Genomic DNA, 26,530 nt, shown 5'->3' on the forward strand with positions numbered 1-26,530 from the left:
TCTCCCTTGGCTCACCTCGATGGCCCTCCGCCCACCGTCCAGCCAATCTGCCCGACTTGCAGTGCGCTGCCCCTCCACTCCTCAGGGGTCCCCTGGCTTGGGTCAGTCCCTCCAGCACTGAGGCTGTCTCCACCCCTTCCTTTGGCTTTGGGTACCTCTCCTGCATCTTTTCTCTCCTCTCCTAGACTAGGTGTTCGTTTTCTCCTTCTTCTGACCCCAGGGAGCCGAGTGCAGCTCTGAGCACCCTGGAAGCCCTTACAAGAGGTGGAGAAGGATAGGAGGCCCCAGGTTCAGGCAGCCTCTCTACTAGAAGCCAGGCTGTGATTCTGACAGGTGATCAAACATTTTAGTGGAGCAGCTGTGGTTATGACTTTAGAGGGATTAAGGCCAAAGAAGGCAGGCCTGAGTCAGGGCAAGAAAGCAAAGTCAAGGACATTTGTTAGGACACAAATTCCTAAGAATTACTAATATGGCCTTGCTAGGAGAGTTTTACCGGGGGTGGCATGGCACTAGATTTTAACTCTCATTCAGTGCTCGGGCTATCACCCGGCTCTGGTGAGAGGATAGGGAGGTGCTTCTCGGGCTCAGTGGGAAGAGGATGAGATTGATTAATAATGTCTGCCATGAGCAGGGGCAGGTAGGCACCTTGCACATGACACACTGCCATCCCTGGTTCAGGGGCTGCCTGCTAGCACTTCTGTTGTCTCCCACTGAAACTGACCCCTGGAAAAAAACAGCCAGAGCCAGCAGCCACGTTACCACTTTGAAGTTCTGCGTTGCTTTGGTCTCCACAGTCCGCAGAACCTCCCGGAGTTCCCTCATGCCCTTCACAATGTTCCTGGGGAGAGGGAGACAGAAGCAGGGTCATAACCAGCCTCAGTCCCTCGGATATTCTCATCAAGCCTATAGATCCAGGGAGGAGCCTACCTGCTTGAGTTCCCTTTGAGTACCTCCAGTTACTGGCACGAAAGGTCAGAGTTGGAACTCTAGGCCCCTGGAGGCCTTGGACATCAACGAGCAAAGAGGAAAGAGGTTCCTTCTCTCCCGAAGCCCCCAGAAACTCGGGGTTCTGGTTCACCACCAAAAGGATTCCAAGGCTGAGTACTACAAACAAGGTGTCACCTTGGCCCAGGTGCCTTTGGATTGTCAGACTCAATTCTGCATCTCTACCTGCTGTATCTTGTCCACGCTACAACCTGTCTTCACTTCTGCATCTCCATCACCAGGCCCAGGCTAGCCCATCTCACCTTGGGCCTGATAGCCACGCCAGCCAGGACACTCCCTCTGTTCAGCCCTCCTGCCCTGACATGGTTTTTAGGGTTTAACAGTGTGACCCACAGTGAGAAGGACACCTCTCATCGCAGTCTTGTGTTCCCACAGGCTTTCTTCGCTTGACACTGAAGTTCCTCGGCACCACACCTATCTCCTCTATGCGCAGTCGACTGTGATATCTTCTATTTTACCCCCATCCCCACTCTGCTTTTTAAACTGTTGGCTGCATTCCACACCTGTCCACCTTGCAAACCACCAATGTGTTGTGTCCTGCAGTTTGAAAAACGCCTCCCAGCACCCCTGGAGTATCTGGATGGTACACAGAGGCCATCTGCCTCCTCCTCTGGCTAGCCTCCTCTGCAGTCCCCAGTCTAGGCCTTCAACACAGCCTCCTGGGACTGTCAGGGCACCCCTCCCATCTTCCCCACCTCAGCTCCCACCGCAGTTCTCAACGTCAAGTGTTGGCAATGGCTTCTCCACAGCCTTCCACAGCCTTTCCCTACATGAGCCTTCAGAAACTAGTTCCAGAATCACTTCCTCCCACCAAGGCCTCCCAGGTTGCTCCCCAAGCCTGCATCGCCTGGCTGTTAATTCCTCTTCCGAAGTAACTACAGAACCCTGAGGTCATTGCAGGTCTGACCCTGGCACACTGTGGCCTCCTGAGGGTGGCGTCTGGGTCCCATGAGGTCCTGAGGTCCAGCTCTGTCAGAACCCCTGCTCGAAGCCTGTGCGCAGGTGGGAGAAGCATGACCCTGCTCACCTGCTCAGAGGGTTCCCTGATCACACCACAAAGGGAAAGCAAGGGCTGCCAGTCCAGCAAACAGGGAAGATCACAGAGCCAAAGCTGCTCACAGTTGGGGCGAGCCCCTCAACTCTCTCAGGTTCCTGAGGGGCTTGGGGTCTAGGAACTATAGAAGGGTAAGTTTGCAGATCCAAGCCCTTTGCCTTCAGGGAAGCTCTGGCTTCACACAAGAAAAAAATATGCAAACGACTAACATGATAAATGTCTCTATTCTCAGCCTTATTTTTAGGACTGAGAATGGATACGATGAGCCCTGGGGCAGGGGCAGGGGCAGGGGCAGGGGCAGGGGCAGGGGCAGGGTCATGATCTTACCCAAACTGCCCCATGCTCTGAAGAACCAGGAGAGGTGAGCAGGAAAGGGGACATTAACCTTAGAAACAGCTCACGACCATGTGCTGCTACAGACAGCTGTGTGGCCCAGGGAGCGGGTCGGCGTCTGGGGGCTTCAGTCTCCCTGTCTAGAAAACAAGGACTTCTGCTGTCTGCATGCCTCCGCAGTCACAATTTTCCCATTATCTGTTCATCACTCGTATCATTTATGTAATACTTTATACCTTCTTTCTTTTTACTTCAGAATATATATTTCACCTTAACCAAAAATACCTGAAATCATGACTTTGTTGTACTGGTTTTTATATATTTATGAGGCCCTAGGTTCAATCCCCAATAGATATTAAAGTACAGAAATTACTGGGGATCGAACCCAGGGCCTCATGCATTCTAAGCAAGGGCTCTACCACTAACTTACATCCCCGACCCTACAGAGCTGTTTTTTAAAAGTTAGTGTCTATCACTTAAAATCATCAGCGGTACCTGTCCCACACTCTGAGAAAGTTTACATAAGAGGTTCTCAAAGTGTGGTCCCTGGACTAACAACATTAGTAATGTCCCAGGATCTTGTTGGAAAAGCAACTTGGGGTCTATCAAGTCTCCAGGGGGTTCTGATGGGACACTCAAGTTTGAGAACCACTGGCTTAGATGATTCCCAGTGTCCTCTAGTTCTCCTTGTCTAAGAAGCCAGTTTTCAGAAGGGACAATCTGACGGGAAACCTGAGCTTTGCAGCCAGATGCCACATCTCCACTCTTAGAGACATGAAGTGGCTTCTCTGAGTCCTAGATCCTGTCTGTGGGAGGATTCCCCATTTCCTCATAGAAAAATGTCAGGAAGATGATGAATGCAAAGCCCCAGCGCCCGCAAGCATGTGGGAGGGGCTCACTAAATATTATTTTCCTTTCTCCTAATTTGTATTTTAAAGATTATATTATGGATGTTTTAACTTTTATTATTTTTCCAGGAAGCTCGGGAGCTAATGACTGCCATGTGGGTGGGGAAGTGCCTGGTTCCTGAGGGAATCCCCCAGCTGTGTGTCCATCTGTCTCCTACTAGTCCTGGCCCCATAGGGGACCATAAGAGGATTCCCTGGTAGATGAACCAAGAGCAGGGACAGGCCTGGGGGCCCCCACAAGCCCGAAGAGGACAAGTTGGCAGTAGAGGTCCTTCAACCCCATGGAGGCCATCAGTCCCAGAAGCCAGAGATGGACAGTAGGCCACAGGCCAGGCCTAGTCAGCTGTAGGGACAGGGTGGCACTAGCCACCACAAGGGGAAAGAATAAAGACAGACTGCAGAAGCTCCCAGCCAAGAGGGAAAACGGCTGGTCATGGGAACCCAGTCCACAGGATAGCAACGCCAGGCAACTGGGTCAAATAGCCACGGGCTGAGGCGGACTGTCCCTGAAGCTGCCCAGGGCCCTGTGGTCCAGAAGACGCCGGCAGTTCCCTGGCCCTCGGGTGATTTTCCACTCTGTGGGCTACCTGCCAGCCTCCTCCTTGGCAGCCTGGCCCAGGCTGCTACCGGAGACTGGAGCCAAGGGTGATACAGCCTCTTCTTCCCGCTCTACTGCAAGGACCAGCTTCTCTCGGCCACTACCAGGAGATCTCAGCCTTAGTCCTTACACCAGCCTCTCCCCTGTACCAGCAGATTGGCACCACCTGGGGGCTGAGGGAGGGGATGCTGACTCCCTTTCAAAATGCACAAGATCCTGTTTCCCAAAAGTTGTGTCTCATTATTTTTAAACTTACAAGGGATTTTGGCATCTAAATAAGCTCCCGAGAATTCTACAGCAAAGCAAACCATCACCCTGGGGCATGTTTTGAGCAAATCCCAGTTTTTGTTGAATAGCCTTAAAGAGAAAACACACACACACACACACACACACACACAGAGGTTCCGATGGCCAGGGCTGCATGGGGGAGATGCGAGATCCCAGCTCACACGGCCCTGTTCTGCAACACTGGGAATGTGCCCTGCCTCAGCTTACCCCTCTGAGAAACAAGAAACCAGAAGGGGCTTCTCAAGCACCCCAGATGGCCACCAGCCTGAGCAATCCCAGCCCAGGCCTAAAGCTGCCTGTGCCAGGTGGAGCCAGGGCTTTTCCGAGCATTTCTGGCTGCCTCGTGAGAGGGCAGCTTGAAAGATCTCTTTGTTCTTGTCTCTCCCGCTGACCTTTCTGAGCCAAGCTGCCCACTTTTAACAATATCCAAACAGGGCCTCAAACAAATCCTGGCCCAGAAACAGGCTGCGTGGGGAGAAGCCAGGAAGCCGTTTATTCCAACTAAAGTAAAGCCTGACTGCTCAGAGCAGAGAGAGAGAGAGAGAGAGAGAGAGAGAGAGAGAGAGAGAGAGAAAGAGATAGGTATATGCGGTGATGGATCAAGGACAACAGTTCAGGGAGACTTCCAGGTGGGACTGCAAGGGGGTGGCCCACTCCTCCAGTCCTGTGGCCAGCAGCAGGTGGTGGTGTGCATTTTCCAAAGCCCTTCCCCTTGTTTAGTCTTTGTGGTTTCTTTTGAAGTGAGAGAGGCCAGCAGGCCCCATTATTCCAGCACAAGTGCAAAAGGTTTTGGTATAAAGAAGGCCTCCAAGAAATTATGGCTGAATAAACAAATCCCCTATCCCAGTGGGGAAAGTGAATCGAGGACAGTGCCTCCTTCACAGGTCACCACCTTTGGCAATGGCAGTGATGGGCTTACAGCAGCCACCAAGGGCTCAGATTTTCCTTCTTTTCAACCTGGAAACCCCTGAAACGTGTTTCCACCTGAAACGTGTTTCTACCTGGAACCTTTCCACTCTCCCTTCCTGGCCATTGAACTCCAGAACTCCTGGGACTTAACTTACTCTACTTTAAAAAGTGCCCACTGCATACCCAGTACCTGTTCATCAGCCCCGTTGGCAAGAGGCAGTCAGTAAATACTTGTGGAATAAATTAAGAGTGAACGAGTGGATGAATATCTTGTGTGTGGCCTTGCATGCCAGCAGCCCACAGTCTTGTTAAGTTGGCCATGCTCCTGATTTACCTGGAGCTCAGCAAAGGGTTTTGCACACAGTGAGTGCCTGATGAAGTTTTGCTGAAGGGGATTGCTTTGATTTGAAACAGAGGAGAAATGACATGGAATTAATCACTGAAAGGAATCTAAACAGATGCTGGTGTACATGACCCCAACCAGATGCCCCTACCAGAAGTCAGCATTTCAGGACTGGATCATGTGTAAGAGGTTTCTGGTCAAAGACCCAGAAGAGTGAGCATAGCCAGTTGGCAGATCCCAAAAGCTGGAAGGTTGAACTTCGAGACAAGGTTAGGTGAAGTTCAATGGTTAGCAAGTTGTACACTTCTGCCAGAGATCTAAATCACTTTTTTCAAAAATTAAAATTCTTTAGCTCTAGCCCTAGAATAAGGATGTGCTCAGGATGAGCCCAGGATGGAGGATGCCCAGGACTGAGGAGGCCCAGGCAATGGGCTCTTCCTTCCCAGTGAGGTGGGGGATGGGCAGCAGTTAGGGTCAGGTGGCTGCAAACCATAAGTAAAGAGTGTGCATTAAGAGAGGTTGGGATGGGCCCTGGAGGTCTCCCTACGACCCTCAGCACGGTACAGAACACAGGGACTCAGCACAGGTTTCACTGTTGGGTGATTCTTGTCCTTAACTCCCCTGAGAACAGTCCATCTCCTGCCCTCCCCTGGCCCTGCATGCACTGGTGGCTGCTGAGAATAAGACAAATTACTGTTTATTGAACACACTCTCACGGGGGTCCACCAAACAGCAGGCTGGGTTTCCAAACATGCTTCCCCACTTTCCCACTCATTGCCAAGGGCAGAAGGTACAAGCTCATGCACGCGTGCATACACAGACACACACACACACACACACACACACACACACACACACACCAGGGAAAGGAAGAATGTTCAACTGCTAGTCCCAGGAAGCTGCCTTAGAAAACACATTCACTCCCTTCTCTGTTGTTTGGTTTGGGTACAGTGAGCACATGTTGCTTTACTAATTAAAAAAAAAAAAAAAAAAAAAGTTTTTTTTTTTTTTTTTTTTTAAAGAACAAGCATAAAACATACTGCCTACCTGGTTTAAGGCACACGACACGGCCCACGCGCACCACAACCCTGCAGAGAATGGGTGTAGGCAGGAGGGAGGGGAAAAAATGGAGAAAGGGCCCTTTGCCTAGGATGGGTGAAGGAGCAGACTCAGCTCACGGCCCTGTTCTTGGCAGATGCCCAGGCATTCAGTCCTAGTGAGGTCAGAGTCACTGACAGGATAAACTACCTCCCTGGCATTTCACTATGGCACATCCCTCCTTCCCCTCCCAGCCCCCTGCTGCCCTACCCCTGGAGCTGTTTCATGCAGGTGAACCAAGATGGGTCCAGCTGCCATTACCCCGGTGTCCCCCTGCCTCGCCACACAACAGAAGGGTACTCCCTCCTGTCAGTCCTGCCCACAGAACTGCCTGGAGTGAGGTTCCAACCGGAGTCCATGGCTGCCCTCTAGTGGCAGCAAGGGAAAGTGAACCCTCCAGGTGTCCCAACCCCCACCCTTTGCATGAGGGCCTCCCAATTCCTGACTGTCCCTTCAGGTCAGCCCTTTGAGATTTAACTCAGTTAGGAACCCTGTCATCACCCACAGAGTAGTGGGTAGGAGTCATCTGCGGAAATTAACTGCTGGATCGATAGCGCAAGGCCCCTGGAAGAAGTTAATAGCCCTCAGTCACACTGACTGAGCCACGGGGCAGCAGCCCCTGACTTAGCCAGCGTGAGGGGAGCTCAGACTACAAGGGAAGCTGTGTGGCTCAGGCACATGTCACCCACTCTGCACGAGGGACAAGACCATGCTCTTGAAATTCTGTCAAATCCTCCACAGGAGGGCCATGGCTGGATGCTGGGGCAGACACTGCTGGTGGCCTGCAGGCCCCACCGTGGGCCCACCAGACACCTGGGGAATGAGCTGAGGCTCCACCATCTCCCTTCCCTTAGCAGCACCTTAGCCCCATCTCCACCTTGTCTGGCTCCCCAGGTGAATCCAAGCCACCTCTGGGGCCCACCCAGTCCCAGGTACACCTCCCCCTCCCTGCCTTCTTTTCTTCCCCTGTCTGAACTTCTTTGCTGTAGGCCCCCCTGGGACCTATCCTGTTCCACCACAAGTAAGGATGGGGCTGGGCACAAGGCGGGCACTTGGGGCTACTGGGGAGGGAACTGCTCGGCTGTCCTCTGGCCTTTCTCCCTTCAGTCCTCATCTCCCACGGGCTGTAAGCTCCCACTGCGGGAGGGCTTTCTTTCACCTTCTCAAATACCCCAAGAGCCCAGATGGGCAGGGGTGCAATTAAACCAGCAGGAAGTGACACCGCAGCCTTTAAAAGTCTTGCCAGGGCTGCCCTGGAGAGGTCAGGTATCTGGGACTCAGCCTACCCCTCAATGTCTGCTTCTAGAAGCTGAGACAGTGCAGTCCCTCTGATGCCAGGACATTTGTCAGTGTCTGGAGACACTTTTGGTTATCACGCTTGGAGGTCAGGGTGCTCTGCATCTGATGGATGAGGGTCAGAGATGTTGACAGAACCTACAGTGGCTAGGACAGCCCTGCATGAAGAGTTATCAGGCTGGAAATACCAACAGTGCTGAGGCTGAGAAGCTCCGGTCTAAGGAGACTTTATATTATTTCTTAACTTCCTAGTAACAACAAATGTGGAAGAAAAATACCAGAACTGGTGATTCCACTGGGAAGATATAACTTTCACCCCAGGACAATAACATGCCATTACAAGAGCTCACTGATGTAGCCCTACTGGGAGCAGGTAGTAGGCTGGGCCAGGTCTACGTAGTGAGCAAGGCCTTGGGTCACAGGGCTGGACAGACCCAGATCCAGTGCCTGGCTCCCTGGCTCTGCGATTTTGAGTAAATTACTCCATTTCTCCTTTCCTCAGTCAAATAGGGACTGTATCAGATCCTGCCTCATAGAACTACCAAGAAAAGCACTGCAGAAAGTACTCCACAAACATTAGCTACTATTATGAGGAAAGGGTTCAGAGAAACTATTTACAGCCTAGCCAGGCAGCACAGGGCCTTGCAACCCCTGTTTTATATATCCGTCACATTCTGGGCCCACCTGTGGGCTGGATGGGACCACAGGAAACAGACAGAAGGGCTGAATTACTGCCACGTGTCCTGGGGACTGCCACTCACATTCAGAGACTTTAAATGTTTGGGCTGTTTACTTGGAAAGAAATGATGATTAATTTCCATTCCTCTGTATGTGCTGCGGTTGTGGTGGGTGGGGTGGAGCCGGTTTCTTGGCTTTCAAGCCTGAAATGTGTGCTTGAGGAAGAAAAAGGATGAAGGGGCGGGGCAGAGTCATAGGAACAGAAAAGCAACTGAAATTACTTAGGCTTTTATAGGGGCATTGGTTAATGCCCCTGCCCACGGCTGGCACCTCAAGTGTGTGTGTGTGTGTGTGTGTGTGTGTGTGTGTGTGTGTGTGTGTGCACAGAATGAATCAAGAGGAAACAGGCGGTGTCTAGGAGGGAGGGCAGGCAGAGGAGCCTCAGGTGACTCAGGGTCGCAGAGGCAAAGAGAGAATGGAGCCTGTGTCCCAAAGATCCATTCATAGGCCCTGTCTCTCCCCACACACCCCTCAGGCTGGCCAAACTTCCCTTCCAAACCCAAAACGTTGGAAGGGATTTCAAGGCTGTCCAGACCTACAGCTGGAGCCAGGGTGGGTGAGCTTGGGCCAGTGACTCTTCAAACTTCTCTGTCCCCTTGTGAGTGAAGCAGGACCACACGACCTTCTTCACAGAGCACTGTGCACCGGGCACTGGTTCAGCCTGGCGCCCAGCAGGTACCTGATAACCCACCATGCCACTCCTTCCTTCCCTCCTGGCTGACCTTGATGTTCACCTTAACCTCACTACACCTGCAGACCATGGAACAGGTGGAGGGGGGGAACACCTTCAGCAGAGGGGGTGGTTAACAGAAGTACCTTCCCAGGCTGACTTCCATCCCTTTCCTCTCACTGGACCCATCCCGCACCATGCAGAACCCCCACCATGCAGGACTGGTACAGGATTGGGCTAGTGTTGTAGAGGAGGAATTTGCTCAGGGTCACAGAGTAGCCTCCAACTCCAAGGCCCTGCCCTCTCTTCCTCTAGCTGTAAAGGGGCAACCATCCAATTTTTCACACCAGAAGCTTGGAGCACCTGCCAAGCACCTACCAAGCACAAGCACATTTGAGGAAGCTGGCCTAAGCTGGGTGCACCTCGAGGGTAGAGCAAGATCTTGTAAGAGGACTTCTGCTGTGGGCAATGCTGCCCAGTGTTTAGCACCACCTCCAAAAGCCAACCAGGCCCTGCATGCATAATCCTGGCTCCACCCAGGCCAGTTCACATTTGTTCTCTATGCCTCAGTTTTCCACCTACCTCACAGGGAGAACTAACACAAGCAAACACTTCACAAGTGTCTTGTATTTAGTATTTAATAATACTTCATTTAGCATGAATTATTATATGAAATAGTCAGCAGATGCATGGACAGAGCATTGAGATTAGAACGGTCCCCTCCCCACGAACACTCCTCCACAAGGTTCCCATATACATGGTCACCCCCTAGTGCTTTCTGGGGAGGGAGGACTTCTAAGCTCTATAGTGCAGGGGTCAGCAAATTGTTTTCCATAAAGGGAAAATAAAGAGACCAAATATTATAGCTTTTGCCATAAGATCCCAATTGCAACCACTCAACTCTACCATAAGACAATCTGTGAGTAAATGGGCGTGACTGTGTTCTAATAAAGGTTTATTTACAAAAACAAGGGCAGCCACGCTTACTGCTCAAGTTCAGCTTGTACAGGTCACAGTGGGTTTCCAAGGGCACTGACAGCCTCACAGGGTCCAGCCTGGTTCTTCCTCCAAACCTCTGCAGAGCGGGAGCTGAGGGCCACATCTGTGTTCCCCAGATTCATCCCTGGGAGCTCACAACTGGCAGACAGAGGGGTTCCCGCCTGGGCACATCAAGATGAGGGCAATGAAGAGTTCCAGCTAGAGCTGCCTGGGCAGTAAAAATAGGAATCCTGTTTTTGCTGGGCCACTGTGTCTGAAACGGGGGCTCAGTAACTAAACAAAGATCACCTGCTTTGTTGGATGTGGGCAGGGCTCCTTGGGCCCCATGTCCTTCCATAGCTGTAGGTGGTCTGAGGAGCCAGGGCTGTGGCCAATCTCATCCACCTTGGCTACCTGGGCCCCTGAATCCATTGGTTGGTCCTAAACAAGGACACCAATGCTCGCCAGCATCACACTTGAAAACTTTTTTTTAAAAAGCAAAAGGTATAAAGTTCGTGTCCGGGCCTGTAGCCTGCCCAGTCATGGACTGCATGAGAATAATAAAAACAAATGACAGTACCACTGGTTCTGATGTTCTCAGCAGTTATGACATATCAGGTGCTCTGGGGGGTGTTCACATGTGATTCAATCCAAGTAGGCCTTGCCCCACTTCACAGTTGAGGGTACTGGGTTCAGAGTTCAAGGGACTTGCCCACAGTGACTTGGGCTCCAGCAGCAGAACTGGGATTCACCCTCAGAGGTGGCTCCAGAGCTGCACTTCTCCCTTTCTTCATTGGCCAGGTAGGAGGGAAGTGCAAAGGCAGCCTGCTTCAGGGTTGGACCCTCTCACATTATTATTATTATTATTATACCAGGGATTGGACCCAGGAGTGCTTAACCACTGAACCACATCCTCAGCCCTTTTTATTTTTTGAGATAGGGTCTCCCTAACTTGCTGAGGGCCTCCCTAAGTTGCTGAGGCTGGCTTTGAACTCACAATCCTCCTGCCTCAGCCTCCCGAGCCCCTGGCATTACAGGGGTGTGCCACCATGCCTGGCCTCCCATCTGGAAGATCCCAGCTGGTGCCATGCCCCATACCTTCCAGCCCTCCTCTAATAAGGGCTGTTAGAGAAACAGAGAGATGAATAGGGCACAGGCCCACCAAGGCCACCTGCCTACCCACAGCACTGCAGCCTCCTCTGCCTCCCAGAGTGGCCTCACCACAGTTTGCTCCAAATTCTGGGCAAGACACTCCACTTCCTTCTCTTCCAGGGAGCTGAAGGCTTAAACTCTGTGTGCCCCAACAGCTCTAAAGGGATGCAGCTCTGATGGGTAGGCTGCTGGGTGGGACAGGGTGCCCACTGGATGGAAATGCTCACCCCTGGTTCTGGTCAGACTGCTGTGCTCGGAGCACCTGCCCATCTAGAAACACCCCCAAAGGAGGTCAAAGTCTAGCGAATGCCTAGCCCCTGCTCCTCCCAGAGATGTGCTACCTTCCCTCACTCCCAGGTTACTGTTCTAAAGAGTCAGGCATCAACCCCCTGCTTCCCAAGCTTCTTTAGCTAGGGGCCCTCCCCTCCTGCAGATCCCAGCCCACCCAGATGCCTCGTCCTTACCCACTCCTCTGCCCCTCCCTGATTCCTGTGGCTCACCACACCAGGGCCCAGCTCAAACTTGACCTTCTATTGTGTGTCTGGGCCTAGCCAGCCCTCTGATGGCTTTCAGGAGTGAGCTCAGGCCCTCCTGCTGCCAGCGGAAATGGAGTAGGCAGGGTCACCAGAGGACCACAGCACGCCCCAGAGGAGAGGGCAGGCTACAAGCAACATGTCCTATTTTTTATTGTTGGTTTTTTTTTTTTTTTGAAAAAATAAAAACTAGACAAGAAGAAATATGAAAGATAAACATCAAAGTGGTTATAATGATTATCCAGAGGAGAGAGCCAGAGGGGCTGAAGGCTGAGCTGGTCACTGCTGGCCAATGGTTCAATCAACCAAGCCTACCTAATGGAGCCTCCATAAAAACTGCACAGCATGGGGTCTGGAGAGCTTCCGGCTTCTTGCTGAACTTGGGGAAGGTGGCTAGGAAGCTCCGCGCCCCTTCCTCCATGCTATGTGTGCCTTCCACCTGGCTGTTCCTGAGCTGTGACCATCTGTAAGAACCCAGTGACCTCAGAAGGGAACTGTTTTCCTCGTTCTGTAAACTGGTCTAGCAAATTAGGGAGTCTGAGAAGGAGTTGTGGAAACCTCTAATTTGTAGCCAAGTCAAACAGAAGTCATGGGTTGTAACCTGCTCCTGGCAACTGGCATCGGAAGTAGGGGGGCGGTCTGGTGGGACAGCCTGTGGGACCTGAGCTAATGCTGGTTGGTGTAGGAACTAAACTGAATTGTAGGGACCCTCCTAGCTGGTGCTGGAGAACAGGTTGTGGGCAAGGGGGAACCCACAGGCCACAGAGGGGTCTGTTGGGAATACAGAGTAGGAGAAAATAGTAAGTTTCTTTTTTCCAACTACACAGATAACCATGTATAAGAATCATCAACTCAAAAGCAGGTTCAATAAGAATGGATCAAGTGAAATTTAACAAAATGACCACCAGGTTTCTAAGACCTCCAAGCAGTCAGTGAAAAGGACATTGCAGATGTCCTGGGTCACCCTACCTCCTGGTCACCCTGCCTCCCTGCGAATGAGGGCTGAATGATGAGAGCTCAGGCCTATGACAAGTTTATCCTCCCAGGGAGACAGGCACGTTCAGCATGTCTCCCCCTCTTGATAGTGACACCCTCCAGCAGTGACTGTGGAGGATGCAAATCCCTGCAGCAGGGACAGACAGGAGCCCCTGGCCTGCCTGGAGAGAGAACTTGCAGCAGGCAGGGTGGCCTCAGAGATATGCCTGCCTACAAAGCACCCTCCTAATTCTGGAGCTTCTCCCTCCCTCGCCACTGCCACCCCCCACACACCACATACCACCACTCCCAGCCTGGCACCCGACTCCAGCCACCCCCTGGCTATTCACTGAGAGGTTCCTGCTTCACCCAGCAGCAAACTACCAAGGCAGGCATCCCAGGCACCATGGAACTGGGGCCGGGAAGAACAAGGTGCCCTTACTACACCACACAGGCAGCGAGCTTCCTGCTCCCTCACCCACAGTGGCACCCCAAAATGATGCCAGGCTTGTTATTTTCACCATGATTCCCCTTGCTGTTCTCTGGAAGCTAGAATGAGCAAGAATCAGCCTTCCCAATTGGTTTCTGGGGAACCTGAGATCAGAGAAGTAAAATGGCTTTGCCTATACCTCGGTGACAAGGGATGATAGCAGGCCAGTGCCAAGCGACTCCCTCCCTCTGTGCCCTCAACACCACCTTCTAGGCCTGGCTCCCCTCCCCCCTCTGAAGACAGTCACTCCTGCCCTCCTTCTCAGTGGTGTCCCCCAGGGCGTGCAGCCTTCTGAAGCTCGGCCCTTCTGCACAGCCTTGTCTGACAAGATGTGACATGTGCCAGCCCGGCTCCATCCTCTCTGGAGAGTGTGCATGCACACACACATACACACACACACACACACACACACACACACACACACACACAGAGGTCAGACCAGAGCTGAGGCAGCATCAAAAGCACTGGCCAAGGAGAAAGGTCCAGGTTCTGCTCAGCCGCAGCAACGACCTACCCCTTCTTCAGGTTTTTCACGTAGGCGCTCTGGAGGGCAGCTTCCAGAAAGTAGGTGAGCTCATAGTCGACCGGGTGAGAGCCTTTCAGATGCCGTGACGTGCTGTTGTTTGTGGTCTAAGAAGAGAACAGAGAGGGAGAGCCGCTGTCTCACAGTTCAGAGGCAAAGGGGTCTGGGGAACGACAGCCCAGCTGGAGGAAGTGGCCCTACCCCAGTCCCAGCTGCCTACAGGGCACATTATGCAATGCTCAGATAAAACTCAACCCAACTCACTTAGATTGAAAGTGCGTCTAAGGGTGGGAACGCAGCTCAGGGGTGGAGCACTTGCTGAGCACGTGCAAGGCCCTGGGTTTAATCCCTGACACCACAAAAATACAAAACCAACATGTCTCAAGTTTCCTCCCCTTATCCATATGCTGGAAGCCCACAAGCCCCATGTCTAACATGATTTGTTCAACAGTCACAGAGCTTTAAATTCATTAACTCGTTTCATCTTCAGAGCCATGCTCCAGGGTTGGAACTGTCTCAGTCCCATTTCAAAGGTGAGAACGTTGAGGCATGATGTGATGCTCCTCCTGCCCAGTCACTCGGCCTGTGGGTGGCAGAGCCAGGCAGTCAGGCTCAGACCCCACACTTCTCCTCTCACTACTCGCAGATACCCCTATCTGTTCCTGGCTGGGCAGAGACGGCCCCCTTCCACAGTGAGCAAGCACCACTGCCTGAGCAGAGGTAGAGAGGTCGCTCCACCTGGGTCCGTGCTCTTCAGGGGTTGTCTCCTGAACCCAAGTAAAAAAAGAGGGGGAAAGGAAACCAGGGGAACAGCCACCACAAGCCTCACTTAAGCCTTATGATAGTCGTCCATGGATGGGTCTGTGTTCTTCACTAGATGAGGAAACCCAGGCCGAGAAAATGCCCGTGGTCACACAGCTGTGTGAGCCTGGACTTCAAACTCAAATTTGGCCAGCTCTAGAGTTCAGGCCACTTACTTCTTATTGGTTAATTCATCCCACCTGGGAGTGCCAGCCACCTGCCTGGCACTGCACCGTCCCTGCTATACACCATGGCATGCCAGCGCATGCCAGGGCTGAGACCCTGGTTCAGGATTAATGACATTATTAACTGAGTGTCACTCAAGACTCAGCTCTGACAGGGTCACCCAGTCCTGCCGAGACAGGCCTTCAGTATGCCACCTTTCTTGATCTATAACTTAAAAAAAAAGAAAACAAGCCCTTCTTTAACTTAGCTCTCAGAAATCAAAGTAGATTTAAGAGCGTTCCTTAAGATCTCAGAAGTCAGGACTGGGTCTCGGGAAGACAGGAGGCATTTCTGAGAAGCACAGTTCTATGGCCCTCTGTGAACTTGAGATACCAATTATTGAGGCCTGCTTGTCCATTCACTGTCACCAGGTGGTGACTTCAGCCCTAGACAGCTGCATAGCTCACCAACTTTAAAAAGACCAAAGCCAGCTGAGGGCAATACATCTTTTTCATGAAAGTGTCCTTGGAAACACATGCAAACGTAAAGAGCCCCTAAAACACTGCTGTCTAGTGGTGACCCGATGACCTTAAGGAGTTCACGTGGAGGCCCAGTCTTCAAGAGGCCTCTGCTGATGCAGGGGCCTGTATGTGCAGCCACCTCTTTTCCTCCTGAAGTCCAATCAGGCAGGGAATCAGGCCAGTGGCTCTCAACAGAGGGTGATCTGACCCTCGGAGGACATTTAGCAGTCTTCAGAGACATTCCGGTTGTCACAATCGGGGGTGTGTGCTGCTGACACCTGGTGGTAGAGGCCAGGGATGCTGCCAGAACCTACAACACACAGGGCAGCCCCCATAGCAAGGGATGGGCCCAGCAGTGCTATGGGGAAGTCTGGCCTGAGGTGGACTCCTCCAAGGACCATCACCAAAACCCCTGGGCTGACCTCCTGCCATTCCTCACAGCAGGGGAGGCTCAGGTGTCTCTCGGCTCAGGACCACCTCCTCCTCGGGGGCACCAATCCTAACCTACCCTGCAGAGCATCTGCCATCTACCATCTAAGTCTCCGGGAGGCAGAGTGCCCAGCACACCCCACCCCTCTCCCACAGGTGCCAGGGCCACGTGCCTCAGTGTTCCTGCCAATGCCACTCACTCACTGCCATGAACTTTCAGAAGCTGTTTAACTCCTCTCTAAGATTTATTTTCCTGATCTGTAAAATGGAAATAACAGCAGCACCTACTTCATCCAGTCAGTAGGAGGGTCAAATTAAGGAATGCGTGTTAGGTCCTCAGGAGTGGTGGTTTATGTTAGCAGGGTCTGTCTCTCTTCCCTGCCTGCCTCCCCTCTCCTCCATCAACCCAAACCAGAGCCCCTCAGCAGGGGAAGGGTTGGATGCTCCATCAGCTGGAATGTACCACCTGCAGACAGTCAAGACAGGCCCACCACAGGGGAGCTGGGAACCCAGGGCCTGTGCACTGCCAGCACCCTGCTAGTCAGCTCTTTGCCCACCTCTGAAAGCCTTGGGGATGGGCAAGGTGATTCTCAGCACCCGAGAGCAGGGAAGGACATCTAACTGCAAGATCCAACCTGACACTGCTCCTTCCAAGGGGACAGTGGCAAGCAATTGATTTATCTCTAAACCTCATCCACTAAACAGGGATCAATAGAAGACCTCTTCATAGGGGTGAACCAGATAAAGTAGATTTGCTCCTAAAAGTTGAGTTTGCCAGAGTTCTCTTACAGCTGACAGAGACCCATTTATTTATTCAACCTACTTTACGGCAGTCGAGAGTCTCACTCTAATAGAAGTTTGATGCTACATTTTCCAACCGAGGTGGCTGACTGCCCTGAGGGGCAGGGAGATACTTTGTTCTCATTCGCACAGGGTGACCTCTGGGCTTAGCGTGGGCCTGCAGATACAGGGGCTCCACAGAGAGCAGCTACTGCCTGGTGCTGTGACCCCCAGCTCACCTTGTCCAGTTCCTGCAGGAACACCTGAGCCACCCGGGAGGCCCTCTCGAAACAGGCGACCACTTCCTCCTCCCGCTCGGTCAGGCGGTAGTGGGAGGCGATGGAGTTGGGCAGGCGTTCCAGGGAGAGGCCTGCGGGAGGAAGAGAGCCCCTGAGACCTGCCCCTTCCACGGGCCCAGGCTGGGCTCGCCCGAGGGGACATATGCTCTGGAGCAGCCAGTGGGAGGTGGAGGTCTGCGGAGGGGAGAGAAGCTAAAGCCTTGGTGGTATTAGCAGCAGCAGGGAGCAAGCAACGGGCGGAGAAGGCCCCCCAGGCCCAGCATGGGGACTCACACTGTCACCCTCAGTCCAACTCCTGTCCATCCTTGCAGGTCGACTCCCCAGGAAGCCACTCCTGTGCCTCCTTCCAGTGAATAGAAGAAAACCACCACCCTGCAGATGCTCCGATCTTTCTACGCTGTACAGTGGTCACCGTGGCCAGCTCTGTCCTCCCCCACTGGCTGAAAGCCCTGTGTGGGCAAACTGAAGTCTTCCTAGACCACCACGATCCCCAGCCTGCGCCCACGAGCAGGTACTCAGGTCACACAGCCCTCTGCATGTGCCCTTCCCATGTCTCTACCTTGCACAGGTTCCCTTGTCCAGGTCCTATCTGCTTGTAGTGGACACCTGCTCCTTTTGCGCCTCAAAGACATTCACATCCCGTCTCTCATTGATGACACTTGCTTTCCCTCCGACCACCCCTCCTGTGGTCTAAGCCAAAGATGAGGGACACAATGACTAGCTAAGAGTAAGCACATGGCCCAGTCGAGACCAATAAGAACTCATCGTGGAACTGCTACTCTTCTCCACTGGGGTTGTTGAGCTAGTACCAGAGGTCAGCCTGGAAGTGTTAGAGAAAGCCTGCTGAACTTTCCGGTATATGAGGCAATACCGCTCCCCCCCACCAACATTTTTTGTTTTCTTTTTGTTAATTTGAATTGTTTCTGTCACTTGAAGTTAATGGAGGCCTGACTAGAAAATGCTTCCAGGGCTATCACTTCCCAATGGGCAGAACCCATGTCTTTCTCATCTCTGTGCCCCACACACTACCTTACACGCAACAGATATTCAAGATAACTTAATAAAGGAATGCTAAAAATGCAATCCTCCATTATTTCCTGCCCTACCAGCCCCAAGCGCCAACTGTTAATCCAAGTCATCATCATTTTCAATCTCCCCTCCCCTTTCTCCTACTGCCTCATTTTTGGCAATATTTCTTGAGTGGATGACTATACTGGCCTCCTAACTGACCTCCCTGCCTCCAGTCTCACTCCAGTCTAACCCAATCTGCACACTGCTCCCCATGGGGCTTTTTGTAGAAGTCTCCCCATACTGCTGTCTGTGAGGTCCAAACTCCGATGCTCCATTCCAGGCCTTCCAAGACCAATTCCCTGTCACCTCTAATTTCCCACCCTGCCGACCACATCCACATCCAACTTCCTGCTCCTGACTGCTGGTTGAGAGATGGCTTCCTGACTTGCTCCAGTTTCTCCTTCTGCCTAAAATGCACTATCCACCAAGTTCACCCAAAAGTACTGCTCACCTTCTGACCCACCGAATGATACCTCCTCTATGAAGCCCTTCCTGATTCACCCTGGTACAACCAACGATTCCCTCCTGTGATCCCTGGTCTGTACATATTCCTGTCTCACTAGTTCTTACACTTATTATTCTCATGTCTCCTCAACCAGACTGCAGGCTCCTTCAAGGCATCGGTCTTACGGTGTTTACTCTTCTCCCACCAGGCACATAGTGGGCACTGGACAATATTGACTTATATTGTCATTTAAAAAAAAAAAAAAACAAGCTTGATCATGTCTGACAAAGTACAAAGTGCTCTGCAAACACAGGGAAGGAATTATCTCTGCTTTTCTTGGCTCCATTTCAACTCATACAGATTCAGTGACCTTGCCCTTGGCCAGGCTGGGGTGTGACTAAGTCCAAAGGTCAGGACACCTTGGCCTGGGCAAAGGGAGGCACAAAATGTGAAGGCCACTGCTCAACCCAAGGACTCAGCTACCTGGGTCACTGAGTGTCCATGTGCCCGCTGCCAAGTGACTCACAACTAGGAGGGAAAAGCTCCTCACTCCAGAGGACTCAACAGGGAGGAGGAACAGAGAAGGCAAGGAGGAGGTCAGTCCCCTCTTGCTCTCTTCTAGGGCTGTCCCAGTGCCTCCCCTCCAGACATGAGGCCTGTACAACCTGTAGGGAGGCCTGGCCTGGACCAATTGCAGGTGGCAGGACACAACTGATTCTAAGAGGTGTAAAGTGGATGTGCTTAACACAGTAGTCCAGTGGTCCTCAGAAAGAGGTGCTGTGGCTGGGTTCCTTCCTGCCCCACCTCTGGCCCAGCACGGGGATGGATGATGCAGGCTACCCGCAGGTTCCAGCAGCTGGCCCAGCCTCCCCCAGATGTGAAGTGGTGAGGAACACCTGCCTGTGGGCCCCGCCTTCTTGTACTTCAACTGTTCCTTCCACTCTGCTGGGGATTATTACTAAGATGCATCTCCAAGAATTCTAAGCCCGCTCTTCCGGAAAGCTCAGAGCAAAACTACCTCCTCTCTGAAGCCCTCCCTGGTCAAATTTCCCTGCTTCTGATGCAGCAGAACACATTAGCTGCATCTCCTACCTGCCCATTTTTCTTCTTCCCAGTGCTGCCGATTGAACCCAGGGCCTGGTGCCCACCAGGCAAGTGCTCTACCACTGGATGTTCAGGAAGGGCAGGGATTAGAAACCCAGATGAATGGGCAGATTTGGGCAAGCTTGAGTGTAGAACCCAGTGGAGTTCCTCTCTCTCCCTAAAAAGCAGTTCTTAGAGAAGTCACACAGTGGGGTGTATTTTCACCATAGAATTATACTCAGATTTATTTATTTATTTTTGTACCAGGAATTTTATCTCAGGAGCCCTCAACCACTGAGCATGTCACATCCCAGCCCTATTTTGTATTTTATTTAGAGACAGGGTCTCACTGAGTTGTTCAGTACCTCACCCATTGCTGAGGCTGGCTTTGAACTTGTGATCCTCCTGTCTCAGACTCCCGAGTCGCTGGGATTACAGGTGTGTGCCACTGTGCCTGGCTATATACTCAGTTTTTTTAAAAAAGCAGCATATAAGTGTGTCTTATACACACATAAAATGGATGGATTCCTGAGAAATTGTGCAAAAGAAGCGAGATGTAAAAAGTACATGCTATGTAATTTCATTTACATGACCTTCAGAAAAAGGCAAATTAACATATATTAATGGAAAATAATCAGTGATTGGGGTGGGGGGTGGAGGTGGCGAAAAGGGGCCTCAGGGAACTTTCTAGGGTGACAGAAATGTCCTACATCCTTATTAGACTGTGGACTCTGGGTTTCTACACTAGGCCAACTCATCAAATTAAATACTTAAGATTTGCACACATCTCACTGTATGAAAACTCATCTGAAAACAATGCCTTTATTTATTTATTTATTTTTATAATACTGGGGCATTGAACCCAGGAGCACTCTACCTGAGCTACGTCCCCAGTCCTTTTTTCTTCTTGAGACAAAGTTTGGCACAGTTGCCAAGGCTGGTCTTGAACTCACAATCCTTCTGCCTCAGCTCTAGAGTAGCTGGGAGACTACAGGCGTGTATCACTGTGCCTGGCAGATAACGCCTTTTTTAAAGGAAGCGTTTGTGATCCAGAGAAATAAAAGATCAATGTCAAGAGGATATATCCATTGAATGGTCCTCTGCAAAATAAATTCCAACATACCCAAGACCAAAAGGGTTCCCAAAGATGGCAAGGGCTTTTCCTCAGTAGGATCACCACCAATCACCTAGTTCTGCCCATAGAGAGAGGCATTTTTACCTGAGACTTTTTCTCTGACTGCTATGAAGGCTCATTCTCTTGCCCACAAATGTCTGACTGGACACATACCCAGGGTTTCTATGCCTCTGCCCCGTGAGCACTCCTGCACTGGAGGCCGTATTGCAACATCACCAGGTCCACAGTGGAGACTCCCTCCTGAGCCTGGCTCGCAAGGATCCCAGCAATTGTGGCACAGTCCTGTGGGGTGGGCAGTAAGCCCAGGCTGCCAGGAAGTTCCCACATGGCCTACTGATTCCCACCTGTGAAAGAGGCCTTTTTGTGTGGTCACCCAGATTAACAAGCCTATGAGAAACGAGAGGCCCTTTCAAGAGGAGGCCCCTCTTTTTCATGAACTCTGCACTTTCAGTTTGTAGGCAATCTGATCCTGGCACCGTCAGGGCCCAGCACCAGGCTGGTCCCAGCTTCTTCAGACAGAGATGACTCATCCCATCCCGGCAGCTGCCTTCCAAGAAGGCCTGCCCTGGGAGCCTGGGAGCCTGGAGCCACATATCTTCCTGTGCTGTAGAAACTGCACTTTCCACGTGGGGGACACACTCCCCCGCCCTGCCCCAGCCAGCTCCCAAGAGAGAATTAAACCCAGAGCTGGGCCCCTCAAGTGAAGGGAAGAAGGAAAGAAATACAATTCGTTCTTCAGCCCTCAAGGAGGGAGCCTTAAGGCCAGGGAGGGAGGAACCCTCACAGATCATGTTCAAAAGTGGGCAATATGGCGGCTCCTCAGAACAGGAAAAAAATAAGAGTTACATGACCCAGCAACCCCATCTCCATTACAGATTCAAAAGGATGGAGAGGAGGGTCTTGGAGAGAGAGTTGAGTATCCATATTCACAGTGGCATCTCCAAACAGCCAAAAAAGTAGAACAGGCCAGAGGCTCTCAGACAGGTGAATGGACAAAATCAAATGGTATACACATCCAATGTGGTGTTCTTCACCTTTAAAAAGGAAGGAAATTCTAACACACGCTACAGTACAGATAAACTTTGAGAATATTATGCTTAGAGAAATAAGCCAGACACTGGAAAGGCAAACACTGTATGATTCTACTTATATGAAGCCAGATTCACAGAATCAGAAAATAAAAGGGTGGTTACCAAAATAAAAGAGGATGGGGGAGGAGGGAATAAGGAGTTGTTATTTCATGGGGACACACTTTCCATTTTGCAAGACAAGAAGGGTTCTGGAGATTGGTTGCATAACAATGTGAACATTAAAGAGTTCTAGAGGTTGGTTGCATAATAATGTTCTTCGTGAACTTGTACACTTAACATTTACACACAAACACACAAATTCCTGGTCTGGCACATGCTAAGTATGGCTCCCTACCTCTAAGCTACACCCTCAGCCCTGATATCTATATTTTAACACAATTTCTTAAATAAATTTTAAAAAAAAAGGCAGACAATTTGGCTTCTGTATTCAAGTTTCCAAAAAATGTTACTCTTTGATCCAGTAATTGTATTTCTTGAATGAATGCAAAAATTTAGCTTCCAGGAGAGCCACTGCAGCATCCTTTATGATGGTAAAAAAAAAAAAGAGATTAAACTGGGCCCACACCTGTAATCCCAGCTGCCGCTCCTCCGGAGGCTGAGATAAGAGGATCACGAATTAAAAGCCAGCCTCGGCAATGGCAAAGCAACTCAGTGAGACCCTGTCTCTAAATAAAATACAAAATAGGGCTAGGGATGTGACTTAGTGGTTGAGTGCCCCTGAGTGCAATTCCTGGTACCAAAAAAAAAAAAAAAAGGAGAAAGAGAGAGATATAGAGAGATATAGTATATAGATCCAAAGACAGGACAGTTTGCAAAACCATGATGAATCCTTACAATGAAATGCTCTGAAGTTGCTTACACTGATACAGACATGAAAAATGAGTCATAAAATATTAACTTTAAAAAGCAAATGGTAACGGGCTGAGGTCATAGCTCAGTGATAACATGCTTGCCAAGCATGCGTGAGGCACAGGGTTCGATTCTCAGCACCACATACAAATAAATAAATGTTCACCAACAATTAAAAAAAATTTTTTAAAAAGCAAATGGTAAAACATGAACATATGAACTATTGTGATTATAATTATTATTTGTAATACTGGGGATTAAATCAGGGCCTTACACATGCTAAGCCAGTGCTCTACCACTGAATTACATCCCCAGACCTTTTTATTTTTTTTCTTTTAATTTTATTTTGAGAAAGGATCTCACTAAATTGTCCAGGTTGCCTCAAACTTGTGATCCTCCTGCCTCAGCCTCATGAGTAGCTGAAATTACAGGTGTGCACCACTATGACTGGCTATGAACTTATTTTTATTTTAAAAAGCCCATATAAACCTATAGAAAAAGAAAAAAAAGACTGGAAAGAAACATTTCAGAATGTTTACAGAGAACTAAGTCTCAGTGTGCCCAAACAAAAAATGAGATCACTAACAATGCCTAGCTTGTACTGCAGCCATGAAAATTAGATCAAATGAAATATGACAAAGATAATACATGATTTTAGAAAACAATTCTGCTGATGCTCATGATGCACTCACAATGCTTAGGTAGGGGCTGAACCTTCCCCAGGGCTCTGGATGAGAGCGCTGTCTCAGGGAGAACAGATTCATTCTTGGAATGAATGAATGACCCGTTAGCTAAGAGTGCCAGAGGGAAGATGGGATTCAGGTCCTCTGGCTTTGACACAAAGCCCAGACTCCCAGGTATCTTCCTTTATCCTTAGAGACCCACAGAGGTCCCCAAAAGTCAGGCTCTTTACTTTCATGTAAACATCCAAGGCTGAGTCAGAGGTATCTACCCGACCAGGCGATGGGTGGTCTTGATGCTGGCTTCTCTGATGTGCTCCTCAAACCCCTGTGCACCTTTCACTTCCCCTGACCACTTTCGTGTAGCCTCCAACAACGGAGGTGAGGGCTGCCAGCACGAGAGGCAGGGAGACCATATGCCCTCTGCCTGTCCAGCCCCATGGCCTCCCTCCTGTGGCTCTGTTTACCACCTTGCCTCCAGTGCCCGGCTGGTAGAAGATGCATCTTGTCCTGTTTGGTAACCCTCAGTCCAGGACACCCAGTGAAGGCTGGTGAGCACACACGAACACACCCAGCCTCCTCCTGAGCTGCCCCAACTTTGACCCACTCCTTTCTCCAGCTGCAGGTCAGCGCCTCTGGGGCCAGAGCAGCAACACCAAGGCCGTACCCTTTCACTACAAGGCAGACAGTCTGTACCCCTTGAGAAAGATCAACAGCTCATTCCTGTCATACCAGGGCTTAAAAACAAAACAAAATAAAATGGAAACCAAATACACCACCCTCCTGCCCTGGGAGCAGCCTGGTGTTCTTATTTTTAAAAATCTCAATAAGCCATAAAATCCCAGGTGAGAACAGAATACCTTAGGGTCGCACTGACCAATAGAGAACAGAGTAACAACAAAACAGCAAAAAAGCCTTGATGGGTGGGGAGAAAGGAATTTACACATGACAATCTCCACTGCGGCTGAGCACTTGGCTTTTATCACCATCACCGTGCACAGCAGTTCCACCACCCAGCATTCCTTGCGGTACTTTTTGTGACCTGGGGTTGTGTTTCTTCACAGCTAAGGCTGAATCAGGGCATGGCTGCTTCCCAATGTGGCCCATTTGTGGAGCCACAGTAAGCCCCAAACTAGGCATCGATGTCTAAGGCCTGAAAGGCTCACAGCGGAACTTGTGGGGAGAAGTGGAGGTCATTCTCCAGATTGTCAGCATACTAAGCAAGTGTCAGAGAAGCAGAAGGGACACAGGCATGAGGGGAGGGGAAGGAAGCCGTTTGCCATGGAACAGCCCTCAGAGGTGGACGGTGGCACCATGGCTTTCTGGGACTGATCCAGTTAAGGCTCGCCATGTTGAAAGAGCAGGCCTTGCAGCATCCTGGATGCCTGTCAAAGCTGGGCTATCCCCTGGTGCTTTCACGAAAACAAAGAGGATAATTTGTTGCTTAGCCTTGGTCTAGGGCCCAGATCCTAAGACATGTTGACAACCAGGTGAGCCCTATTTGAGCAAGAAACGGGTTGTGCAACACTTCATGGGGAAGCAAACGGGGACCAAACTTTTAGGACATCAGTCAAAGGACACCTGAGAGCCAGGTGAGGTGGCACATGTCTGTGATCCCAGAGGCTTAGGAGGCAGAGGCAGGAGGATCGCAGTTCAAAGCCAGCTTCAGCAACTTAGCAAGACCCTAAGCAACTTAGGGAGATCCTGTCTCAAAATAAAAAATTTAAAAAGCCTGGTGATGTGGATTAGGAGCCCTTTCGCCCAGGTGCAACAATCCAAGACGGTTGAAGGTCAAATCAGATCTTTGGAACTGGAAATCCCCTACCCCTGCTAGAGGGAGTGCCAGAAAGACAGAGAGACAGGACCCTAATAGGAGATAGGCTGGGCCTGGGGAAGGCCTGACCACCTCCCCAGGACCTCATAAGGACCTCCTGCTGTGGCTCTCAGTGTGTGGCAGGAACAAAATGCAGCTCTCAGGGAAAGGGCATGTGCCCCCAGCCCCGCCAGCCCAGCCAGTGGCCTACCCATTAAATGGGGGGCTGGAGACAGAGAGGAGGCAAGAGGCCTCCCACTGAGGGCAGAATGCTCAGGTCTGGATCTAGAGCCAAGGACTTTGAGTAATAGTCTTCAGCTCCCAAAGGCCTACAGCTAGGAGCTCTTGGGAGCTACAAATAGGGCCTTAAACTTTCAACTCCAAAGTTATCTCCAGTGGTCTACTTCCACTAAGAGGTGGGCTGCCCAGGAGCAGAAGCCCACAGGGAACGCTTCACAAATGCCCCTGTCAGGTGGACAAAACGCTGAGAGCCTGCAATAAAGCAAACTGGGGGCAGTCAGCAGGCCAACACAGCACAGCTACATCCTGCCCAGCAGCCCACAGTAATATGCTACAAAGCAACACACTCAGGTGTTTCATTTTCCAGCTTTTTCCAAACAACAGACCTCACTGATGCTAAGACCTGTCCATCGATGCAAGGGCTGGATTGGAAAGAGTGGCATCAGAAAGTTTGAGTGCCACACAAGTTCTGCCCACAGTTACTACATGCTTAGCTCCTCCACCCAAAGAGCTGCTTCTCCAGGAGCAACTCCACAAAGCGACAGGTTTTGGTCACCTGCCTGCTGTTCCTTCAAGGGAAGGGACCCTAATTGTTCATCTTGAAAACCCGGCAGGTGCTTGCTGAATTGACTATTTGTGAACTGTACTCTCTCCATGGGAACTGGGCCAGGGACCTCATTGGAAAGAACACAAGAAGCCAGACCTCTGGAAGAAGAAGCCCACTAACCCCTGACTGCGAAGAATAGGGATGCACATACCGTACCCAGTCCAAGTGGGCTTGGAGGAGGGAGAGATGCTATGGTACGAGAAAGGGGAGCTGCTGGTGCAGAGGGGTCTGAACTGGAAGTTGGGACATCATGATTCACGTGCAGAGCAAAATAAAAAAGGACAGGCTCATTAAGGACAATGGCTTAAGACAAAAAGAAGGGCCAAGACCCCACAGATTATGTTGGGAACCAGGAGCAGATCTCGTCTGGAGGACATGTGGGGCTCTAGGAGGGGAGAAAGGAGAGAGGAGATTGGTTGAGGGTGCAGAAATGACTAGCTGTCCTCAAGGAATTCAGAGGAATTCAGGGCTGACAGTCATGGGCACTTGCAACTGAGAACCCAGGGCTCAGTCAAGGGCTTCACAAGAACTAGGTGTGCTGCCAACAGGCTCTCCTGAAAGGGCCCTGAACCCCAAGTATTTCAGAGTAAATGAAAGATGTTCCCTGTTCCCAAACATACCAGGACCACA

At 50.9% G+C, this 26,530-nt stretch overlaps 1 protein-coding gene across 8 annotated transcripts in view; it reads right to left on the reverse strand.

Moving 5' to 3' along the window:
• The window catches only part of Ttc7a (tetratricopeptide repeat domain 7A), a 113,857-nt gene that overhangs the window by 69,378 nt on the left and 17,949 nt on the right, over positions 1 to 26,530 (reverse strand). For 7 of the 8 annotated variants that reach the window (XM_078029250.1, XM_078029248.1, XM_005324494.5 and 4 more), the window contains 3 exons: positions 16,827 to 16,957; positions 13,883 to 13,998; positions 760 to 838 (listed from right to left, as the gene is read on the reverse strand). In XM_078029250.1, coding sequence (XP_077885376.1) covers positions 760 to 838; positions 13,883 to 13,998; positions 16,827 to 16,957 — 326 coding nt within the window. Of the gene's footprint in view, positions 1 to 759; positions 839 to 6,485; positions 6,579 to 13,882; positions 13,999 to 16,826; positions 16,958 to 26,530 lie in introns of those variants that run through there. The other variant, XM_078029254.1, reaches the window with a different exon arrangement.

Source organism: Ictidomys tridecemlineatus, chromosome 12 (assembly GCF_052094955.1).
Source record: "Ictidomys tridecemlineatus isolate mIctTri1 chromosome 12, mIctTri1.hap1, whole genome shotgun sequence".
Lineage (NCBI taxonomy): Eukaryota > Metazoa > Chordata > Mammalia > Rodentia > Sciuridae > Ictidomys > Ictidomys tridecemlineatus.